Genomic DNA, 22,459 nt, shown 5'->3' with positions numbered 1-22,459 from the left:
CTAATTAGAATAATGATGATATCTCATGAATAATGGGCGGTAATGAATAGTGATTGGAGGATAATTAGCTAAAGATGATAGTAAGCTCAGTTTTCTGTGATTGTTCATTTATAGCTAATGCTAATTTCCTCCCTCACACATACACGCACACATATACACACATATACACACACACCAAACAGATTAATGGCATTTTGAGATTATGGATTGTTATGAAATAGCCTATTTATGGATAATGTGACATGCATTTTTAGTGAGCGCTAATATTTCTTTCTCTCTCTCTGTCCTTCCCCACAGATGGCCACTAATGGTGGACCCTCAAGGACAAGCGCAAAAGTGGATTAAGAACATGGAGTCCAAACGAGTGAATATTTCTCTCTCACACATACACACACACTCACACATTCCTATATATAGGAGTTCATAGAGTCCTTGTACTGAACACAGACTACATTATTTTGCAGTAAATGTCTTGGTAACAAATACAGATATCAGAGCAGGACAGAAATAATATAAACCAGACTGCCATGATTATTAGGCAGCATTAGATCTACTTCTCCATGGAGAAAAACGTAACCCACATTCAGCGCCAACATTACCTTCTCAGAGTTACTATGCCTCATCACATGACTCACCGTCTAACCCTCAGACGAGCCATTTTCAGAGCCCTAATTAGAATACAAGAACTCCAAACTCAGTCCTCCTGTGAGTTGGAGACTGCCTCTCCTGGGACCCTGCATCTCCTCACCTGCTCTCCTTCAGCACAATACACCTTCCATTTATCAGTCCCTCTGAACCCAGACGCACATTACACTCTTTGTGTCTCTGTGCCGGGACAGAGATGGTTTTGTTTGTTGTACATGGATGGGTTGGTTGGTAGTAAAGTGGATGGATGGATGGATGGATGGATGAATGGATGGGTGGATGGATGGATGGATGGGTGGATGGATGGATGGATGGATGGGTGGGTGGGAGGGTGTATGGATTGGTAGATAGATGGATGGATAGGCTGTCAGGTGTGTTCAGAAGAAGATATAGGAGGACGCATTTTCGTTCAGTCTCTCATCTCTCAGGATAATTTGCTGTTCAGCTTCATTCTCTGTTCTTCCTCTGTCTCTTTGTCTGTGACCTTTTCCTCCTCTTCGCAGGTCTTTTCTCATCTGTAGTGGTGAGTGTCTGGAGCGGCGAGTGCCATTCACACGCTACAGTTAAATGCTGACATTTACGAACAATAACAAAATGACAGAGCTGAAGCTTTTCTGCCTCCTCCAGCTCTTCTGTCGCTTTCACGTCCAATTTTCTTTCTTCGATGTCCATTTATCACTTTTGAATCATATTTATCCTCTCTGCTACCTTTACTTTTTTCTCCTTAGTTCATGTCATTATCTCGTCCTCTGTGTGTCCTTCATGTTATCTTTCTCTTTGTCAGGGGTTGAAGGTAATAGACCTGCAGATGCCAGATTTTTTGCGGATCCTGGAGAATGCGGTGCAGTTTGGTTCACCAGTTCTCTTGCAGAACGTCCAAGAGGAACTAGATCCTTCACTGGCCCCCATCCTCAACAAGTCTCTCACACGAGTTGGTCAGTTCACCCACACACAAACACACACACACACACAAACACACACACACACACACACACACACACACACACACACACACACAACTCAATTTCAACTCATTGACTGATAAATGTGCTTGATAATAAGGGTGATAGAAGGTGCATGATGTCATGGGTTCATGTTGTGTGTTAATAAATATGTGCCTGTCAAGAGCCCTGAATTTATCATTAGATGTTATAGTGAGATAAATTAATTATTTAATTATTAAATATTTAAAGGTTATTTATCTTTAAAAATAAATACATTTGGTGTACATTATAATGAAATGATTACATAAAATAAAATAAAATTTTAAAATACGTTGCTAAAAATAGCAAACAGAAACAAATGTCTTAAGGTGATGATACAAGGGGCAACTTTTTTGAGTAATGCTGCCGGGCAATGTCGCTGAGCGATGATGCTTGGGCACTTTCTCATTGTGAATGGGAAATAAATTTCGATCTAAAGTATCCAGATAGAAATTTGTTGTCCATTCTCTATGGGAAAGTTACCAATCATCATCGCTCGGTGACATTGCCCGGCAGCATTGCTCAAAAAGTTGCCCCGTGTATCATCACCTTTAAAGCCTGTAAAATTATCACCAGGGCAAATAAAATTTGGCACAGTGATTAAATATCCACCCTGCCAAGTTTGAAGGTTCAAATCCGACAAGGAAGTATTACACATCTCTTGTGTGTGTTCGGCAGGTGGGCGTTTCTTGTTAAAACTGGGAGATAAAGAGGTGGAATACAGTCCTGAATTCCGTTTCTACATGACCACCAAACTGTCCAATCCACATTACACACCTGAGATCTCTTCCAAAACCACCATCGTCAACTTTGCTGTTAAAGAACAGGTCAGTGTGTTAATGTTTTCAAACTTTTTCAAATGACAGAGGTCTTTGAGGATGAAGTGCATCAGTGTTAATTTCATTATTATTTTCGTCAATGACATTTTTTCACAGAAAAAAATGAGACGATAACTAAATAAAAAATAGCTTTGAATGACAAAAACTATGACAAAATTCTGTTGACATTTTTGACATTTTTGTCAATGAATAAAAATGAGACGAAAATGTTAGGGAGGGACAATTTGGGAAGGGATCTAACATTTAAATTGTAACGTGCTTATCTACTCGGCGGGACATAAGTTGGCATACACTTGCTGCATGTCTCAGAACGTTCAAAAATGTAAACATCTGGCAGAAAGAGAAGGGCAGACATACAGTATGGATAGATCTGAAAAAGCATGACAATACGAAAGAGAACACCTGAACGGACAAATACACACAACATTATGTCAAAATGTAAATTTTGTAGAGTATTCAGGTAAACACAATTGGTTATGTCTTAAAAAAACATAAACAGGTGTGAGAATATCGGATGTGCATCACTGTATTGGACCCCGGCATTCGGCCTTAAAGTGACAGCAACCTAATTAACCTGCTGCTGTCTTTGCCCTTAATATTAATCAAGCAACAAAAGACAGAGAAAATCACTTACTGCACTTTAATAGCTTTAATAATGATTAATTATATTTAATTTATACAAATAAATACGTCTGCTCGATAGAATAATGTTGTATGCAAGTTGTTATAAAGAATGCATAGGCTATATCGTTCATTGAAAAGAAGATCATGTTCTAGGAGAAGTGGTTTTATTTAATTTTAAGATAATGTAATATGTTACAGCAGTTAAATCTGTGTCTGTATTGCATGTTCAAATTTTAATATCATTCATATTAACTGGGTGATGGCATTTTGGCATTTTAGTCAAAAGACTATGACTAAAACTAAATCAAAATTTGCTATGAAAATTAACACTGGTGTGCATCAGGGTCTGGAGGCCCAGCTGCTGGGGATCGTGGTGAGAAAGGAGCGTCCTGAGCTGGAGGAACAGAAGGACTCTCTGGTGATCAACATCGCCTCTGGCAAGAGGAAACTGCAGGAGCTGGAGGACGAGATCCTGCGGTGGGCAGCACACACTCTTACACGTGTCACAGCACTGCATTAACACCTTTATATGAGTGCCACTTTAATAATCAGTGTATTTATACTAGCAAATCTCACATTTTGCACTCATCTGTTTCCTGTGGATGTGTACAGGTTGCTGAACGAGGCGACTGGCTCCCTGCTGGATGACGTTCAGCTGGTGAACACCCTTCAGACCTCCAAAGTCACGGCCACGGAGGTTGCAGAACAACTAGAGATCAGCGAACTGACCGAGAGCCAAATCGATACTGCCAGAGAGGTGAGAGAGAGAGAGAGAGAGAGAGAGAGAGAGAGAGAGAGAGGGATGAGGGGGAGGTCAAGGAGAGAAAGATGGTGTGAGGGAGGGTGCTGAAAGGGTTGCCAGATTGGATTAAAGATTGCAGCTCTGAATAAGGCAGACAGATAAAAAGACTGCTGAGATGAGGATGTTGATAGCAGGAGAGGCAGATAAAGCTATAGACACCCATCTGTGTGTGTTTGTGTATTCAGGCCTACCGCCCCTGCGCCCAGAGGGCGTCCATTCTGTTCTTTGTACTGAATGATCTGGGCTGTATAGATCCCATGTATCAGTTCTCACTGGACGCCTACATCAACCTGTTCACCCTGAGTATAGAGAGCAGCCCCCGCAGCCACAAACTGGAGGAGAGGATAAACAACCTCAACAGACACCACACTTATGCAGTCTACAGGTCTGAAACACCAACTCACACACACTCACACATACATGAATATCATTACAGAGGTGGAAAGGAGAAATACTTTGATACTGTATTTGAGCAGGGTTTTTTGGAACACCTAATTTTTATTAAATCTTACAGATGACTTCAGCATGTACTGATACATTAAAAACTTTTAAAATAACTATACTATTTTAATTTATTTTAAAATATAACTAATTCATTTGATGGCAAAGCTGTATTTTCAGCATCATTACTCCAGTCTTCAGTGTCACATGATTCTTCAGAAATTTGCTGCTCATTTCTTATTATTATCAATGTTGAAAACAGTTGTGCTGCTTAATATTTTTGAGGAAACCATAATACTTTGTTTCAGGATTCTTACATGAATAAAAAGTTTAAAAGAACCGTGTAATTTTAAATTTGTAGCAACGTAGATGTCTACACTGTCTCTCTTGATCAGTTAAATAAAAGTATTAATTTCTTTAAAAAAAACTTTTGAAATATATATTTATGATTATTCCTTTATGATATAATTAAATTATTCAGACATTTTTGATATTTTTGATATATTTTTACTGGTGGGTGCAGGACACTATAGTTCATTTATGTAAATGAGGATAGCAAAATAAAGTAAACTGTGACATATTATACCCAAAAATTATTCATACAGTGGACTACCAGTAAAACTGATAAAAATTTGGAATCAAAAATTATTCAGACACTTTGACCTGACCATGTTTTGGTTAAGTGTTATCTGACATAATTAAGTTTATATTTTTCTGACACAGTTTAACTCTGAGATCTTGTCATATTTTATTACCATTTTTTTTTTTAAACTATAGTGAATAAACTGTATTAATGAATGAAATGTTCAAGGTGTCTGAATAAATTTTGGTTTGACTGTATATAGCATTTATGTCACAATTATGAATCCTAAATACACAGTAAATATTAAATATTGACAAGTATTTTAATATAACTGTTGGAAATACTTAAATATATTAATATAAATATATGAATAAATGCTAGCTATGAAATTAGCTTCAAGAAGACTAAGGAGTCTGTCATTTTGGGATTGATGTTTAATTCTCAAACAAACGTCATTCTTTTAAGATGCAGTTCAGATTCAGAAACAAATCCAAATGATTTGTTCATAAATTGTTCAGAATGATTAGTCCACAACCATCTGAATTGAAATCACAAGTTATTGGTCAGCTCACACACTCTCTGAACGGTTCTTGTGAATAACTTAGTGAATCATCTATACTTCCTAACTAACAGCGCCCCACTCCCACCATTCAGCTAGGCTGTGATAGCTATGATATGATCAGGTCATGCCATCGTTTTTACCATTCACTCATACTTTTCAATACTTTGCATGCAATAACAGTTACTTTAAAGCATCTACTCAAGTATTTCATCATGGGTTATCTTTTTATTATTTTTAACTCAAGTATAACTACTGGGTACTTTATGCACACACATACAATATACAGTCACATACAAAATCGTAGTGTAGTGCCTGTTTGTTGTCATCTTATGTGTGTGTCAGATGTGATGTGTTTTAATCATATTAAGCTGACTTTCAGAGTGATGTCAAAGTGTTTGATCTGTTTGCAGATACACCTGTCGAGGACTGTTTGAGTGTCACAAGCTCCTGTTCAGTTTCCACATGTGCGCCAAGATCCTGGAGGCGTCTGGGAAACTCAACATGGATGAATATAGCTTCTTCCTCCGGGGGGGACTGGTGAGGACTGCAAGAGGGGCAGTGTGTGTGTGTGGGGGGGGTGATGGGGGGATGCTTGTTCTGGTCCTGAAGTGGATTAAAAGAAAGGATTGTCTTGACTTGTTTAAAAATGAAAAAAGTCCTCATGTTACATAAAGCATTCTGTGTGGTGTGTGTATGTGTGAGTTAGGTTCTGGATAAGAAGAAACAGATGGATAACCCCTGCTCTAGCTGGCTGTCAGACTCTAACTGGGACAACATAACTGAACTGGATAAACTGACTAATTTCCATGGACTCATGGCCTCGTTTGAGCAGTACCCTCGAGACTGGCACCTCTGGTACACCAATCCAGAACCAGAGAAAGCACCGCTTCCTGGTAATGTGTAATGTGTAATGTGTGTGTGTGCGTGTGTGTGCGTGTGTGTGCGTGTGTGTGTCAAGTTTGGTGTACATTATGAGGACCTAATTTTAGAATAAGGTTAGGTTTAGGGGTCGGGATAGAGATCATAAGGAATTTAACGATTCTGATTCTGATTTCTGTAAATAATTCTGGTTCCTTAATTGTTTTAATAATGATTCCTCTAGTGCTTTTGAGGAAGAAATACACTACTGGATGAAAAATGAACTGAGCTGGATGATGACATCATTGTTTTTCTACAGAGCTGCTTCATTTCTGAATTTAACTTATTTCATAATTGGTGAACTTTACTCAGTTATTGAACTGAACTGAATCAACAATGAACTGACTCCAGCTGAACAATGACACTATTGTCTTTTCAGAGCTGCTGTACAGTAGATTTAAATTCTGTTAGTGTCTTTGAATCATTATTTACCTATTTATCACTGTAAAGCTGCTTTGAAACAACCTGTATTGTATAAAGTGCTATAAAAACAAAGGTTTTTATTTGGGAAAATACACTTAATTCCATTGCCAAATATGAGAATTTGAAAAAATGAAATGCAGTTCCTACAAAAGGTGTGTTTGTAGTGACAGAACTCATAATGTGTAATTTGAACTGGATGTGATATGAACAAACAGTGTCATGTGCCTTAGTAAATCATGTTTGATTCACTAAAAAGATTCTGCTCACAAGAGCCATCAGTTTGACAATCAGGTTGAATTACACTGCTCGTGGTGTATGGTTTTGATTCATTAAACAATCAGTCATAAGAATCATTTTTTCGAGAATCAAGTTGGATTTCACTGGTTGTAGTGTATGGTTTTGATTCATTAAAAATAATTGGTCAGAAGAAGTTTTTTTTTGGAATTACACTATTGTGATATATGATTTTGATTCACTGTAAAGAACTGACTCATAAGGGTAATTTTATGGGTTATTGAAGTCGAATTACACTGGTCGGTGTGTGTGGTTTTGATTCATTAATAAGAATTGGCTCATAAGTTTAATCTTTAGGAATTGGGATCGATTACACTGTTCATAATGTATGGTTTTGAATCACTAAAAAGAATTGACTCGTAAGAATCATTTGTTTTGGGAATCAGGTTGGATTATGCTGGTCACTGTGTATGGTTTTGATTCACAATCAAGACATTTGTTTGGAAATCAGAGCCAGTGTCAGAGTTGTGTGGTTTTAAAATGTTTTGTACATATCAGCGGAAGAATTCATGTGCAGGAACCATTAACAGAAGCAAACATCATTCAGTTCTGGTACTTTAAAAATCATTCTCTGCTTGCGACTCCTAGTAAGGGGATAGAAAATATCATTAGTGCAGTATGAAAACAATAGAAGTCAATGAAATTCCCCTTTTAAAGTTAGTGAAGTGAAACACATTATCAGCTTGTTTCTTAATTTCCCTCTTCATTTCTCTTCCCTCTCTCCCTTCCTGACTTTGAATACCACAATCTGCCTCCTTGCTTTGTTTTTCCTCTCTTTCTCTCTCTGCACAGGAGAATGGGCAAATATCTGCACTGAGCTACAGAGGATGCTGATTGTACGATCTCTCCGACAGGACCGCGTCTCTCTTTGCGTCACGGCTTTTGTCATCAAAAACCTGGGCTCTCAGTTCGTAGAGCCGCCCATCCTTGATATGAAGGCTGTGCGTGAGACACACACAAACACACACATGTTGGGTTTCCATGTTTTATTGGGACTTTTAACTGCATACTTTATCCCCTAACCCTAAACCTACCCATCACAGAAAACTTTCTGCATTTTTAAAAAACATCACTTGGTATGTTTTATAAGCTGTTTTCCTCATGGGGACCAAACAATGTTCTCACAAGGACAAAGATTTTGGATATTGCCATCTTTGTAGTGTTTACCTGAACCACACACACACACACTCACACATACACACAAAGAGCTTAGTATTGAAATGAATCAGTGAGCAAAGAAATTAACTTTTTTTTTTTTTAATCATTGTGGCTCCTGGGTGAGATGTGAAAACAGGAAAGTTTTGCGTTACATTATGGTGAAATGTACTCAGATTGTCCATGACACATTCTATAAGAAGCTGACATTTTCAGCTTTTGAACTCAGAAAATTGAATGTGATCCTGCTTTATAACTTAACTCTATGGATCTCTGGAGCACACTGTAGCAACCAACAATAGGGCTTTTATTTTATTAATTTATTTTATTTATTTGTGCTGTCCTACGTCTCCTATGACAGAGAGAGAGACTGTATGAAATAAATCAGATATGTTTCAGGGTCACCTAAATGCAATTTTATTTTTCTCTCATTTTTTTAGTATGCATTTTGACTTTTGCATTTACTTAGAAAATAGAAATGGTCAAACCTATCTGCAGTCATAGCAAAACCCATTTACTCTATGTGTGTGTGTGTGTCAGGTTGTAGCGGACAGCACCACGAGGACTCCTCTGATCTTTGTGCTGTCCCCTGGTGTGGACCCAACGGCAGCACTGGTTCAGCTGGCAGAGACGTCAGGCATGGGTCAGCGCTTCTTTGCCCTCTCGCTGGGTCAAGGCCAGGCACCCATCGCAACGCGGCTGATCAAAGAGGGAGTCGAAAATGGTGAAGTGATTTCTCTCTCTATCTCTCTGCCTCTGTTTTTACCACTTTATTTATCTTCCTGTTTGTAGCTTCATCTGCCATCTCTTAACAGTTCATCCTTAAAATTCTTCAGTTAGATGAGTAGATCAAAATGTATCACAGTTTCCACAAAAATGCACAACAGCACAATTGTTTTAAACATTGATGATAATAAGACATTTTTCTTGAGAGGGAATGTACTGCAAATGTTGAATCTAAAGAACGTGGGAGTCCATTTTTGCTGAAGGGAGTCAATTTTTGCTAAACACACACAAACACACAGTTTTATCGAATCATACACCATGTAGTACAATTGCGTTCATATCAGCAGCAAACTGTACTGGGGTTCACATGAACTGTACCATTAGACCACCCTTTTTATGCGACTTGGGTATGGTTCATGGATCCTAGGGGTGATCCACATTTAGGGACCATCATCGAGTGAATCATTATCATAGAGACTTGGGAAGGGCTCTTTTGACTTTGGCCAATAAACAACAACCTAGTAACCGCTTAGCAATGCTAAAATTAACTTAGCAATCACATAAGAACACCTTGGTAATCACACACAACACCTTGGCACTGGCAAGCACCACTCACATTTTCTTCAGAAAATGAGAAGTATAATTCACTTTTATTAATTCTAATAATCAAACTCTCTTTCTCTCTGGTAGGTCATTGGGTGTTCCTAGCTAATTGTCACCTGTCTCTCTCTTGGATGTGTGAGCTGGATAAGTTAGTAGACGAGTTACAAGTTCAAGAATCTCATCCAGATTTCCGATTGTGGCTGAGCTCCTCCCCTCACCCAGAATTCCCCATCGCCATCCTGCAGACGGGCATCAAAATCACTACTGAGCCTCCCAAGGTAGACATATACGTGTACTTCACACAGCGTAGTCAGATGTTTGAAATGGTGTGTGCTGTAATTAAAGTGGTCTTTGTGTGTGTGTGTGATTGTGTGTCTCTGTAGGGGGTGAAGTGGAATATGAAGCGTCTCTATCAGCGGGTGTCTGAGTCTCAGTTCTCGCGCTGCTCGCGGCCGCTGCTGTACCGCAGGCTGCTCTTCACTCTCTGCTTCTTCCACAGCATCATACTGGAGAGGAGGAAGTTCCTACAGCTCGGCTGGAACATCGTCTACAGCTTCAACGACTCTGACTTTGAGGTAGAGAAAGAAAGACAAGGATGTAATTGTCCTATTTATAAGGATTTCTGTATTTTCCTACCTGAGAAGTATGACCTATGTAAATAATGATTATTATTATTAAATCCTCATTTTTTATTTTACAGTACAATAGAAGTAAAAAGCAAGGAGGCCCACACACAATGTCCTTTGAGAATAAATTCTTCTAAAATCTTTATTCACAGGCCATAAACAAGTAAAAATTAACATTTTTTGCAAAGACAAACATCATTATCATCATCAGTCACTGTGTACAGATCACCCCTGATGTCTTTTATTTCATGTATATTAAAGTATATATATGTTATATATTTTAGGCTGCAAAATTATTTGGACTTTGGCAGCTTGTCAGAGTTATAATAGTAGAAAGCATGCCTCTCATCCACAGTCATATCTTCAATGACACTGTGTATTCACCTCAGCGTCCTGGTCTTGTTTTAGCCTAAATTTCACAATATTTTAAGCTCAAGATAAGCTGCATATTTAATATGTATTGCCTGTGGCTATAAAATTCTTATTAAAAAACAAAACGAAACATGTTTTAAAAAAATACCATAAATATGATTCATTCATTGACATCTCCACAGACCGCATCTGCAACTCTGACAGCCGTACGGTTGTGTTTACAGTAATTACTCCTCTCTCTTTGTCTTTCAGGTGAGTGAGAATCTTCTGAGTCTTTATCTGGATGAGTATGAGGAAATCCCCTGGGACGCTCTCAAGTTCCTCATCGCTGGCATCAACTATGGAGGACATGTGACTGATGACTGGGACCGGCGTCTGCTTACCACCTACATCAACCAATATTTCTGTCCTGCTGTTATTGATACACCCTTCTTTAAGTGAGTTCACTCACATACTCCTTTATCAAACTAAATGAGGACATCTGTTGTTTTATAAATGCTGTTATCTAAATCAAACCCTAACACTACATCTAAAAGAAAACCTTTTGCATTTTTAAAGTAAAAAACATGATTTGTTATATTTATGAATATCTCCAAAGTAAAGTTTTACCAGATTTAACTCACCGCTGGGGACAAGTATGTCCCCAAACTACAGTAGAATACCAACACACACACACAGAATTTCTAATGTACTCTCAATTCGGTCCAAACACTGTATAATAACTTTAGTGTTTGTATGATCATCACTCTTAGTCACAGTTTTTGAGTGTTATGAAGAGATAGAGCGTCCCCATATGGCAAGACTGTTTGCCTGGTTGCAAAAGCACAAGAAAATCACACACACTCTCACGGACAGATCTTCTCATTACTCGATCACACACAAACTTTGCATTGAATAAATGTCAAGCCATCACACACACGCACCCTTTGATCCCTGACACCCCTCTTTGCCCTGCTGTGAGGATTCCCGTGTGTCCTCTTCAGCCAGTAAATCTGCCGCCACAGTTCTGATCTAATAAAGACCAACAGCTCCCCCATGGGGCTGAAAGTTGAATCTCGTAGCGTCTGGTGTTAAATGTGCTCCGGTTCCTCTGAGTCTGCTGGTCTTTCAGGACCCAGCAACACCGCATACACGGATGGAACATCTGTTACTATAGCAACCACATCCTATAATTACCTTCAATCAGTACCTCCATGGTGACTTGAGTGCACAGCAGAGGCAGCTCTAAAGTTTTAGGCAGTAGTGGAAAGGAAATATGAACTTGTTGGGTGAAACAGAAATTGCCAGTAATTACAGTATCTGTGAAGTTTTAGTGACGAACAATTTAGCTACTCTGTTATTTCATATGAACTCTCGATAAAAACTAAAGAATGTGTTATTTTGGGAATGTGATGAAATTACTGTACATCATTTTTATGAGCCAATTAAACCATTAGCGCGTTAAACCATTCACACCAAATCCTTTGCTAAATGACACAAAGTTGAAACATATTCACCAACTATTCATTGCAGTGCAGCCTAATGACAGACAAGAATAACATATTCACAAATCAGCATTGAGAAGTGATGTGAGAGTTGATATATATGCTTTGTTTTGCATTAAAATAGTGTTGTGCACATTTTCTGTGCCAAATATACAAGCTTTGTGCCTATAGGCCTGTAGAAGTGTTTAAAAGCTGGTTGTTTGTTGTGTGTGTGTGTAGGGTCTCCTCCTTGGTCCCTTACTATGTTCCTCGTGATGGACCTCAGGCCTCATATGTGGACTTCATTGGTCAGTTGCCAGCACTGGAGCATCCAGAACTATTCGGGCAACACCCCAATGCTGACATCGCCAGCCAGATCACTGAGGCGCGAACCCTCTTCCACACACTGCTGTTTCTGCAGCCGCAGGTCACCAGCACCGACGCCACCACCACTGGAACCAGCAGGGAAGACAAGGTGTGTATACGAACTTTGTATACTGTTATTATTGCATTTTTGAAAGGTCTTTCAGTGTTTGTGACACATTTAATGTGTTTTTAGGTATTAGAACTTTCTGCTGATATTCTGCAAAAGATTCCCGCTGAGATAGACTATGAGGGTACTAGAAAGTTGCTGAAGGATGACCTTTCACCTCTGAATGTAGTACTGCTGCAGGAGATTCAGAGATACAACACACTGCTGCACACCATCAGGTTTGTGTGTGTGTGTGTGTGTGTGTGTGTGTGTGTGTGTAACAGAGCGTAACAGTTATATGTGATGTCGGATATCAATACTGACATGCTAACCTTGGAATTTTGGTGTGTGTAGATTGTCTCTGTTGGAGCTGGAGAAAGGCATTAAAGGTCTAGTTGTGATGTCCAGCAGTCTAGAGGAGATATTTCACAGCATCCACGATGCCCGTGTGCCTTCTCTCTGGGAAAAGGTAAAGGACGACACTATAAACCGCATCGTAACAGAAATTAATCTGCTGTCTGTCAATCTATCTGTCTGTCAATCTGTCTGGCTGACTTCCATAGAAGAGGGATTTTGGTAAAGTTTTTATTTTTTTCTCACTACATTTTAGTCTTGTCTTTTTTGTCAATGATAAAAACTTCCGTAAATAATTCCTTCCTTCACTAACATTCAGAAGTATGAAGTTGGTGAGATTTTTTTTTTTTTTGTCTCATATTATTAAGCCTCTAATTCTCTTATTCTTATTCTCAAACCAGTAATATTGTGAAATATTACTACAATTAAAAATGAACTGTTTTAATATATTTCTATTTTAAAATGTAATTTATTCCTGTGATCCAAAGCTGTTTTCAGCATTATTACTTCAGTCTTCAGTGTCACATGATCCTTCAGAAATCATTCTAATATGCTGATTTACTGCTCAAGAAACATTTCTTAATATCAATGTTGAAAACAGTTGTGCTGCTTAATATTTTTGTGGAAACTGTGATACATTTTTGAAGGATTCTTTAATTAAAGGCACAATATGTAAGATTTTTGGATTAAAATATCCATAAACCACGAGAACAATGTTATATATTTTATTACTTACATTATCCCAGTTGTTTCCAAGAATTTTTAAATCCAGAGAAATAAGCAGTTTTAACCAGGACACGGACCACATCCATGTGTCACCTATCAATGACATCATACCTCATGTTACCCTCGATTTCCAAGTGTCTCATAGCAGCAGCTGAGCAAACGCACAGAGTAACGTTATATCATCATTTTCGACACACTCTAATGTACCTAATATGATAAACAGCACTGCGTTACCCCACATACACTTGACCGGAAGAAGTGGAAGCGGTCATCTGCGGCATAATAAAAATTCTGCTGCTCTCGAGCTGTGAGTCACGCTCGTCTGTCATTAGCAATCTCTCCAGCGGCCTCGTTCAGCTCCAACAGCACTTGGTCCTGCTCTGCTTCATACTACAGTAACGTTAATAATCTCATCCATGAACATGATTTCTGCCCGAGTCCCGTGACGACGACATCTCCCATGATTCCGGGCTCAATCTCGGCGTCATCAATCTACGCCTTTTGAATAGGCGACCTCTAGCGGCAAAAAACTACATATTTTGCATTTAATAGAAATTTTACAATTTGAATTTGAAATCTTTTAAAAATAATTTAAGTCTTTCTTTACTGTCACTTTTAATCAATATAATGCATCCATGATAAATAAAAGTATTAATTTTAATAAAAAGACATCTTACTGACCCCAAACTTTTGAACAGAAGTATGTATATTGTATATCTGGGCTTGCCTTCTCTGCACAGAATACATGCAATTTGACCAAAACAAGTTTTCTTAGAGGGTAACATATTCTCCCACTGCTCCCTTTGAAGTTCTGTCTAGGTAAACATCTCACTAGGCTTTGGAACAGTGCTTGAATAACTATGAATCACACACACCGGGTCTTGTTGTCATTGTAATACAGCCCTGCGTGAGTGTGTGAAAGTGGGCTGTAAGGTCAGAGGTGTGAGTTTAGCAGAGAGCATCAGGAGTGTGTGAATGAATGGTTGAGAGGATTGCTCTGTGAAGGATGAGGTGAACAGAGCAACATTTAGAAGATTAAACGCACACACTCACCTTGGGTTTAAACACTGCTCGTTTGTTATTGAGTGAGAGCTGCTCGATTCATGTCAAGAGAATGCACAAGCCTCAGTCTGCAGAACATGTTACTAAAGCTTTTGTGTGTTATTTTAAGGTCAACAAGGGCAGTCTGTGTGCGTTAGACCTTGTGCAATGCAGTACAGCCTTATACTGTGTGTGTGCGCGCAGGCTTCTTGGTTCATTGCTAAGGCTAATTGCATTCAAATAAGCTGAATAAACAAAACCATGTTTACTTGAAGATCTTCAGTAAGTGTATGACCTATATACCGATCCAAACGCCAATCCATCCATCCCTCTATTCTGTCTCTTCCCTTGTCTTTCTGCCCCTCTTTTACAAAATAAGTGGAGAACATCCATTAAGACTTCCTCTCCAGCTGGGACTATCCTTCTGCCGTCTGCGGTGCCTCATTACTGTCTTTCTCTTTCTCTCTTTTTTTCTCTCCATCCATCAGCCTATCTTTAACACTGAACGCACAGTTCCTCTGTCTCTGTCCAGTGTTATATTTTGGCAGTGACTCTTTGTATCTCTGCTGAGATATGACTTTCATTTGCCGCTGACTCTCTCTGCTCTTCTTCTCATCATTTCTCTTTTTCCTCCCTTCTTCATGCTCTATAACTGCTGGCCTGTGAGTGGTGGAGGTATTGGACCTCATATGTCACTTTGACACTGTTGACATAACCCGTTGTGACCTTAAAGGCTATTAAAAGATAACACTCACATCATTTATTGGATCTGGTGTCCTTTTTTACTGACCTGGGATCAGTGATTCCCAAACTGTGGAAGCCCATTTCTGATAGCCCCACAGTGGAAAATGAAACCATATCTGTACTAGCTGGGCCGGATCGGCATGGAATGGAACAGTTAAAGGGTTAGTTCACCCCAAAAAAAAAGAAAAAAGATGTCATTAATTACTCACCCTCATGTTGTTCCACACCCGTAAGACCATTGTTCATCTTCAGAACACAGATTATGATATTTTTCATAAAATCCGATGGCTCAGTGAGGAGGCCTACATTGCCAGCAATTAACACTTTCAAATGCCCAGGAAGCTACTAAAGACGTATTTAAAACAGTTCATGTGACTACAGTGGTTCAACCTTAATGATATGAAGCGATGAGAATACTTTTTGTGTGCCAAAAAAACAAAATAATGACTTTATTCAACAATATCTAGTGATGGGCGATTTCAAAACACTGCTTTATGAAGCTTTGAAGCTTTACGAATCTTTTGTTTCGAATCAGTGGTTTGGAGCACGTATCAAACTGCCAAAGTCACGTCCCCCAGTGGTAAACCATTGATATTTTGAAACACTTATCACGTAACGAAGCCTCGTTTACGGAAATCACGTAGCTTTGGCAGTTTGATACGCACTCCGGACCACTGATTTGAAACAAAAGATTCGTAAAGCTTCGAAGCTTCATGAAGCAGTGTTTTGAAATCGCCCATCTCTAGATATTGTTGTATAAAGTCGTTATTTTAGGGGTTTTTTTGGCGCACAAAAAGTATTCTCGTCACTTCATAACATTAAGGTTGAACCACCGTAGTCACATGAACTGTTTTAAATGCCTCTTTAGTAGCTTTCTGGGCATTTGAAAGTATTAATTGTCTTGTTGGCGATGTAGGCCTCACTGAGCCATCGGATTTTATCAAAAATATCTTAATTTGTGTTACGAAGATGAACAAAGGTCTTACGGGTGTGGAACGACATGAAGGTAAGTAATTAATGACAGAATTTTCATTTTTGGGTGAACTAACACTTTAAGCAATGAGAATGGTTTGGCCCGATGGTGGAAAAGCGGCTTTTGATTAACTGTAGGTCCATAGGCACCAATCAGTGTTATTGTAGTATTATTTATGTACTATTTTAATACTATTGTACTATTGGATTAGCTTCATATATTTAGTTTCCAAAGTTTTAGTATTTTTGTTATGTGCTTTTGTAATTTTTAGGCATTTTTATATTTCTTTTAGCTTTATTTTTAGTAATTTTAGTACTTGAATTTAAACTTATTTCAGTTGGTTGGCACCCTTTATTTTAGCTGTATTTCAATAAACAAAAACTCAGCTTATATTAATAAAAGCAAATTAATTTATGTGCCATTTATCAATTTATGCTAACTCAATGTCAATAAGGTTTTTCTTTTTTAAGAGCATACCATATGTCTGTTCTTTTTTTCCCTCCCTGTCATTGTTGGTGTTGAAATGTGGGCATTTGAGCAGATTTTTCTTCAAAAAAAAACAACAGTGGGCATCACACAGTTGTTCCCACAATTGTGATTCATTTTTAAATACATTTATACCGCCTCTGTGCTGCATTGTGGGACCAAGGGTTTGGCTGATTATTTAGGGCACCCCATTTTCATGCACATCTTCCATTTGGTGTGTGGGTGGCGCAAAAGTTTGGGAACTACTGCTCTTGAGTGCTAGATCAGATAAAAACATGAGCAGATACTCCATCGAAACCTTTTATCCTCATTTATATCACTTTGTGTTGTCCCTGTTTCAAAGGGTAAAAGCATCAGCATTTATTCCACCTAGAAATATCTCAAAACGTTCTCATTTTCATGCCAGCGAGAACCTAAATGCATAAAGGTTTTTTATGGCACAGTGTGAAACGAAACTAATCATGAGTATTTTCCTAGTGCTGTGTGGCAGTCGCTGCGTTTGAAATGCTAATTCCTTTGGCACCAGCCACACTCACGTTTGATTTTTCTTTCCTTTTTTTATCAAATCCAAATATCTTTGTTCTTTGAACACCAAAAATAACACTGAAGGGTGAATAATTTCTTCTGTCCCCAGAATTCCAGAAAACATTGCACCATACTGTTCTGCACTGTCAGATTTATGTTAGTTTAATTGCTCGATTTGAACCGGTTGTGTAAGACTTGTTTAAATGTCTTTTAAATCCAGCTGTAATTTTACATTCTGCAATTCAATCACTCAAGACATTCTTCATGACAGACAGTAATGCGTCTCATCCAAACCAACAGAAACTCTTCCTTTGTGTCCTCCTCAAGGCCTTGAGCGGCAGTTCTCATAAACTGAACTCTGAATTACACAATACTGAATGAAAGGCCTTGCTGTAAGTGGAGATAGATGTCACAAAGCTATTTTGTGTCGTTTGAAGTTGATGTTTTGCCCTTTACCAGATTTCATTCATCTAGTGTCAAATTCCTGCACTGTGCAAATACTGTTACAGAAAAGTAAGATCATTATTTACACCACTAAAAAAGACTCGCTTCTGTAATGAGACACTCTCTATCCTTAGGCATACCCATCTCTGAAGCCCTTGGCATCGTGGACACGGGACCTGTGCCAGCGTGTGGAGCAGTTTGCTCGCTGGGCAGAAACTGCTCACCCTCCTGTCCTCTTCTGGTTGTCTGGATTTACCTTCCCTACTGGTTTCCTCACCGCCGTACTACAGAGCTCTGCACGCCAGAACAACGTGAGACTCGCGCACACACAAACTCAACAACACATCATGAGACTCATACATATTCACACATACTTAACAGAGTCTGAGTACACTCTCAGGATGTCAAACACGTGGTGAAGACTCTTTAGTGTCCTCTTCTACTTACACAGTCACACAAACTAGAGAGTGCTCACTACCAGTGTTGGTAATAACGCATTACAAGTAACTTGAGTTACGTGATCAGATTACTTTTTCAAATAACTAGCAAAGTCATTTTTTCAATTTACAACAAAATATCAGAGTTACTTTTTCACATGTATTGACTGACAGCTCTCGTGTCCCCATGTTGAAAGAAATAAAGTCCAGAGCTGTTGTGTGTGTAAACATGATGGTTATTGTAGTTCTAGACTAAATGTGAACATGCATTTACTCATTTCACTTGGACGAAAACATTCATTATTCCTCAAAATTAATAAAAACAGTGAAATGCAATCTGTTTTTTTACGCAAACCTGTAATAATTAACTATATTAAATTACACAAATATACTTTATGTATTTAATCTCACTTTATTTACCAGTGTCTTTGCTGCTGACCGTCAGTGATCTAATTCAACCATACTAATAAGAAAAATTACTTTAGATTAGATTTAGAAATAAGACTGTTGAACTTCCTTCTCCTGTATCCTATTTTTCTTTAATCTAGAATGGCAGCACAGCTGAAAGGTTTGTTTGAGTTGAGCCCTCTACTGTACAGGCATAAATATGCATTTCCTTCAGCCTGAAGCTTATTCATTTCACTTTTGGTGTGAAAGGGCCTTAACATTTGCCAAAAATAGAACCTTTTTGTTGTTATAATAAAAGCTCTCTGCTTAGTTACTTTTTTTAGGGAGTAACGCAATATTGAAATGCATTACTTTTAAAAGTAATGCAACACTGCTCACTACGGTTCAAACTTTTGGTGTCAGATTTTTGTTGTTGTTAAAGAATTAATACTTTTATTCAGTAAGGACACATTAAATTGATTAAAATTGACTTTCATTTAAGCAAACAATCTTGAATAAAAAAATGAGACTTCTTTCATAAACATTGAATATAATCCTACTGACCACAAATTTTTGAACGGCAGTGTAACCATCAGTTGACTAAAATATATATTAATCAGTGAGAAACTCTGGATTTTCCACCATCGGGCCGATTACAAACCGTTCTCGGCCTGGAATTCTCAGCAAAAGTTGCCACTCAGGATTGGACACTGTCTGTTTCCTGGCTAACAGTTTCTCTGTAGCTGGCCAAGTGCACTATTTGAGCAACATAAACTCAAGTTAATAATAAAAATAAAAGAAATACTTGATCATCCTTCATAACGCGGTCACTATTTACAGTACATTGCATATGGTCTGTAAACTCTTGCATTATCAAGGCAACGACTGACACATTTGTATTAGATTCCAAAGAGCTCTGTTATCAGCCCCACTGTGGAAAATGAAACCTTATCCATACCGGCTGTACCGGATCGGCACTGAATGGAATCGTTAAGCAATGAGAACATTTTGGCCCAACAGTGGAAAACAGCTTAAGTGTGTGACTAAGCAGTTCCCATTTTTCTCTGTGGAAGCACAAGAATAATAAAATACATAGATAAAGAAACAATTACACACCTAATGTCTGTCTTTTGCACTTCATTTTGGTGTACCAGCTCTTAAAAAGCTTCTTGGGGATTCAAAAAGAGTGAAAGAAATATGAAATTGCCCAACATGTTTGTTTTATTCTGAACAAAATCAATTGAATGCGCATCGCTTCCTTATTACGATTTCCAAACTCGTAAGTGGGAGAAAAAGATTTTATTTTTATTTTTACATTTTGAAATGCAGCATTATATTTCTCAGAGGGACTTCAATCACACCAAAACAATAGTCTGTAATTCATTTCAGAAACATACACGGTAATAAATCCTTACCGCAATACATTCATTGACGTTGACATTCACATTCACTCACATTCTGCAGGAGCCACAGCGCAATCCTGCTCCATTACCCCTCTAATACCCCATTGATGATGTTTATTCTCGATTCCTTGTGGGATCTGCAGACAGGAGTTTTGCACACTCCCCCAGAATCATACTCTGCTCAGCCGCTCAGTTCCTTAAGGAGCGGGCCAGTAAAATGAGCTGCGTCTGATGAACAAGAGATACCTGCGACGCTTCGGGGCAGCCAATTCTGCAGCAAATGGACTGAAAAACAAATGTCCTAGTGTGTAATGTCCCCACACACCGACAGGTGGCCAGTAAGAACTGATGATACTCAAAGTGGGCATGCTTTGGCAGTAAAGTAACTGTATGTGTGTGTGGAGAGTTTTTTTTAATGCTGCCAGTGATGCTGATAGCAGTGTTGTGTTTTCTATGCAGGTGTCTGTAGACACTCTATCCTGGGAGTTCACTGTCTCCACTGTGGATGACAACAATCTGCTTTTTCCTCCCAAGGTGAGTAACTGCTGCCATCCCCTGTCTATTAGGAGCTGATGCACCTGTCATTTGCATCTCTCTCTCTCTCTCTCTCTCTCTCTCTCGCTCTCTCAGTCTCTCGCTCTCTCAATTCAATTCAATTCAATTCAAATGATCTTTACTGGCATGACTGTGTGAAATAGCACAATATTGCCAAAGCAATAGACATGTACAAACTTATAGATAAATAAAAGAAAAAAAACATATATATTGTTTCATATAGTACATATAATGTCCAACATATAGTGTCCATATTATACATAAATGTTATGACAATTACCATAAAAAAAGACAAAGCAACTCTTTCTCTCTCAATTTTTTTAAAATTCAAACAAACTTTATTAGCATGTGTGGTACAGTATTGCTGAAGCATTGGCTATGAAACAAACAAAAAAATATACAATACATAAACAATAAACTAAGTCTTGTAATACATGTAACAGGAAAATGATCTTTATGATCTTTTTAAAACAAGGTTCATTTGTACACCCACTAAAACACAGTAAGTTTAGATTCATCCACTGGCTGTCTCTCTGTGCTTGTGGACATTTTTTCAGGATTCTTTAATGAATAGAAAGTTTAAAAGAACGTAATTTATTTGAAATAGAAATATCTTGTAACATTATAAATGTCTTTACAGTCATTTTTGACCATTTAAAGAATTAGTTCACTTTAAAATGAAAATTACCCCAAGCTTTACTCACCCTCAAGCCATCCTTGGTGTATATGACTTTCTTCTTTCTGATGAACACAATCGGAGTTATGTTAATAAGTATCCTGATGCGTCCAAGCTTTATAATGGCAGTGAACGGGACCAACGAGTATGAAGAAAGTGCATCCATCCATCATAAATGTACTACACACGGCTCCGTCCTGTTCACTGCCATTAAAAAAGCTTGAACTTCGATTGTGTTCATCAGAAAGAAGAAAGTCATATACATCTAGGATGGCTTGAGGGTGAGTAAATCTTGGGGTAATTTTCATTTTAAAGTGAACTAATCCTTTAACTTGTCCTTGCTGAACAAACAGTATTCATTTTCTTTCTTTCATAAAAACTTACAGATCCCAAACTTTTCAGTGGTAGTGCATGTCAAACTGTTATGTATGTATGTATAAGGTGCACAAAGTATCTCACATTTCATGCCTATATGCTGCTGTTTGAGGTGAAGGCTTGGTATTAAATTAATATTGTCAATATGAATTATATTACATGATGTTCTCCCACTAGGTGTGACTTATTGGCTGAAAAGAAGATATTAGGTTTGTGATAATTATCTGAAGAACAAATTAATCCTATTACTACGAAGACATGGTTCATAAATATTCATGAATTTACTTGACTGTATGCTCCCTGCCCCAAATAATATTTATGCATTATATCTTTATTTTCATATCAGGATGTACAATGAAAATGACGTGATGTGTAGCCAAGTGAAAGGATACATTTACATTAAGTTATATGTCATTAAGTGTCATTAAAGTGTCATTAAATGTCATTAAGTCAAGGATACATTTACATTAAGTCAGAGGATACATACAGGATACATTTTATTGTGATCAGAAACATATAGAGCAGTGGTTTTCAACCAGGGGGCCAGGGCCCACAAGGGGGCCTCAACAAACTTCCAAAGGGGGCCTCAAGATGACTTAAAATTATTTAAAATAAGACAAAACAAGCTTAAAAATCAGCTACAACTAAAAATCAAGATATTTCTTATTATTTAGTTATTTTTATAATGATTGTACATCTTTATAGTTCATGCCAATCTCTAAAATATTTTAGCGGGTAGAAATTGTTGGGTATGTATGAATTGACTGACAATTAAAATGTACATGTGGAAAACATGTAAGAA

The 22,459-nt window shown here is 38.0% G+C and overlaps 1 protein-coding gene across 1 annotated transcript in view; it reads left to right on the top strand.

The window, feature by feature from the left end:
- The window catches only part of dnah2 (dynein, axonemal, heavy chain 2), a 170,353-nt gene that overhangs the window by 146,974 nt on the left and 920 nt on the right, over positions 1-22,459 (top strand). The window contains exons 69-86 of the mRNA XM_051898662.1: positions 298-364; positions 1,430-1,580; positions 2,307-2,455; positions 3,435-3,568; positions 3,704-3,848; positions 4,079-4,278; positions 5,890-6,016; positions 6,186-6,372; positions 7,907-8,055; positions 8,810-8,993; positions 9,686-9,876; positions 9,982-10,173; positions 10,849-11,033; positions 12,300-12,534; positions 12,619-12,770; positions 12,886-13,000; positions 17,959-18,135; positions 20,511-20,585. Of these exons, the coding sequence (XP_051754622.1) occupies positions 298-364; positions 1,430-1,580; positions 2,307-2,455; positions 3,435-3,568; positions 3,704-3,848; positions 4,079-4,278; positions 5,890-6,016; positions 6,186-6,372; positions 7,907-8,055; positions 8,810-8,993; positions 9,686-9,876; positions 9,982-10,173; positions 10,849-11,033; positions 12,300-12,534; positions 12,619-12,770; positions 12,886-13,000; positions 17,959-18,135; positions 20,511-20,585 (2,815 nt within the window). The remainder of the gene's footprint in view (positions 1-297; positions 365-1,429; positions 1,581-2,306; positions 2,456-3,434; positions 3,569-3,703; positions 3,849-4,078; positions 4,279-5,889; positions 6,017-6,185; positions 6,373-7,906; positions 8,056-8,809; positions 8,994-9,685; positions 9,877-9,981; positions 10,174-10,848; positions 11,034-12,299; positions 12,535-12,618; positions 12,771-12,885; positions 13,001-17,958; positions 18,136-20,510; positions 20,586-22,459) is intronic.

The sequence above is a fragment of the Ctenopharyngodon idella genome, chromosome 7 (assembly GCF_019924925.1).
Source record: "Ctenopharyngodon idella isolate HZGC_01 chromosome 7, HZGC01, whole genome shotgun sequence".
Taxonomy (NCBI): Eukaryota; Metazoa; Chordata; class Actinopteri; order Cypriniformes; family Xenocyprididae; genus Ctenopharyngodon; species Ctenopharyngodon idella.
The sequence above is the reverse complement of the archived record's forward strand: the minus strand, read 5'-3'. Positions and strand labels throughout refer to the sequence as shown.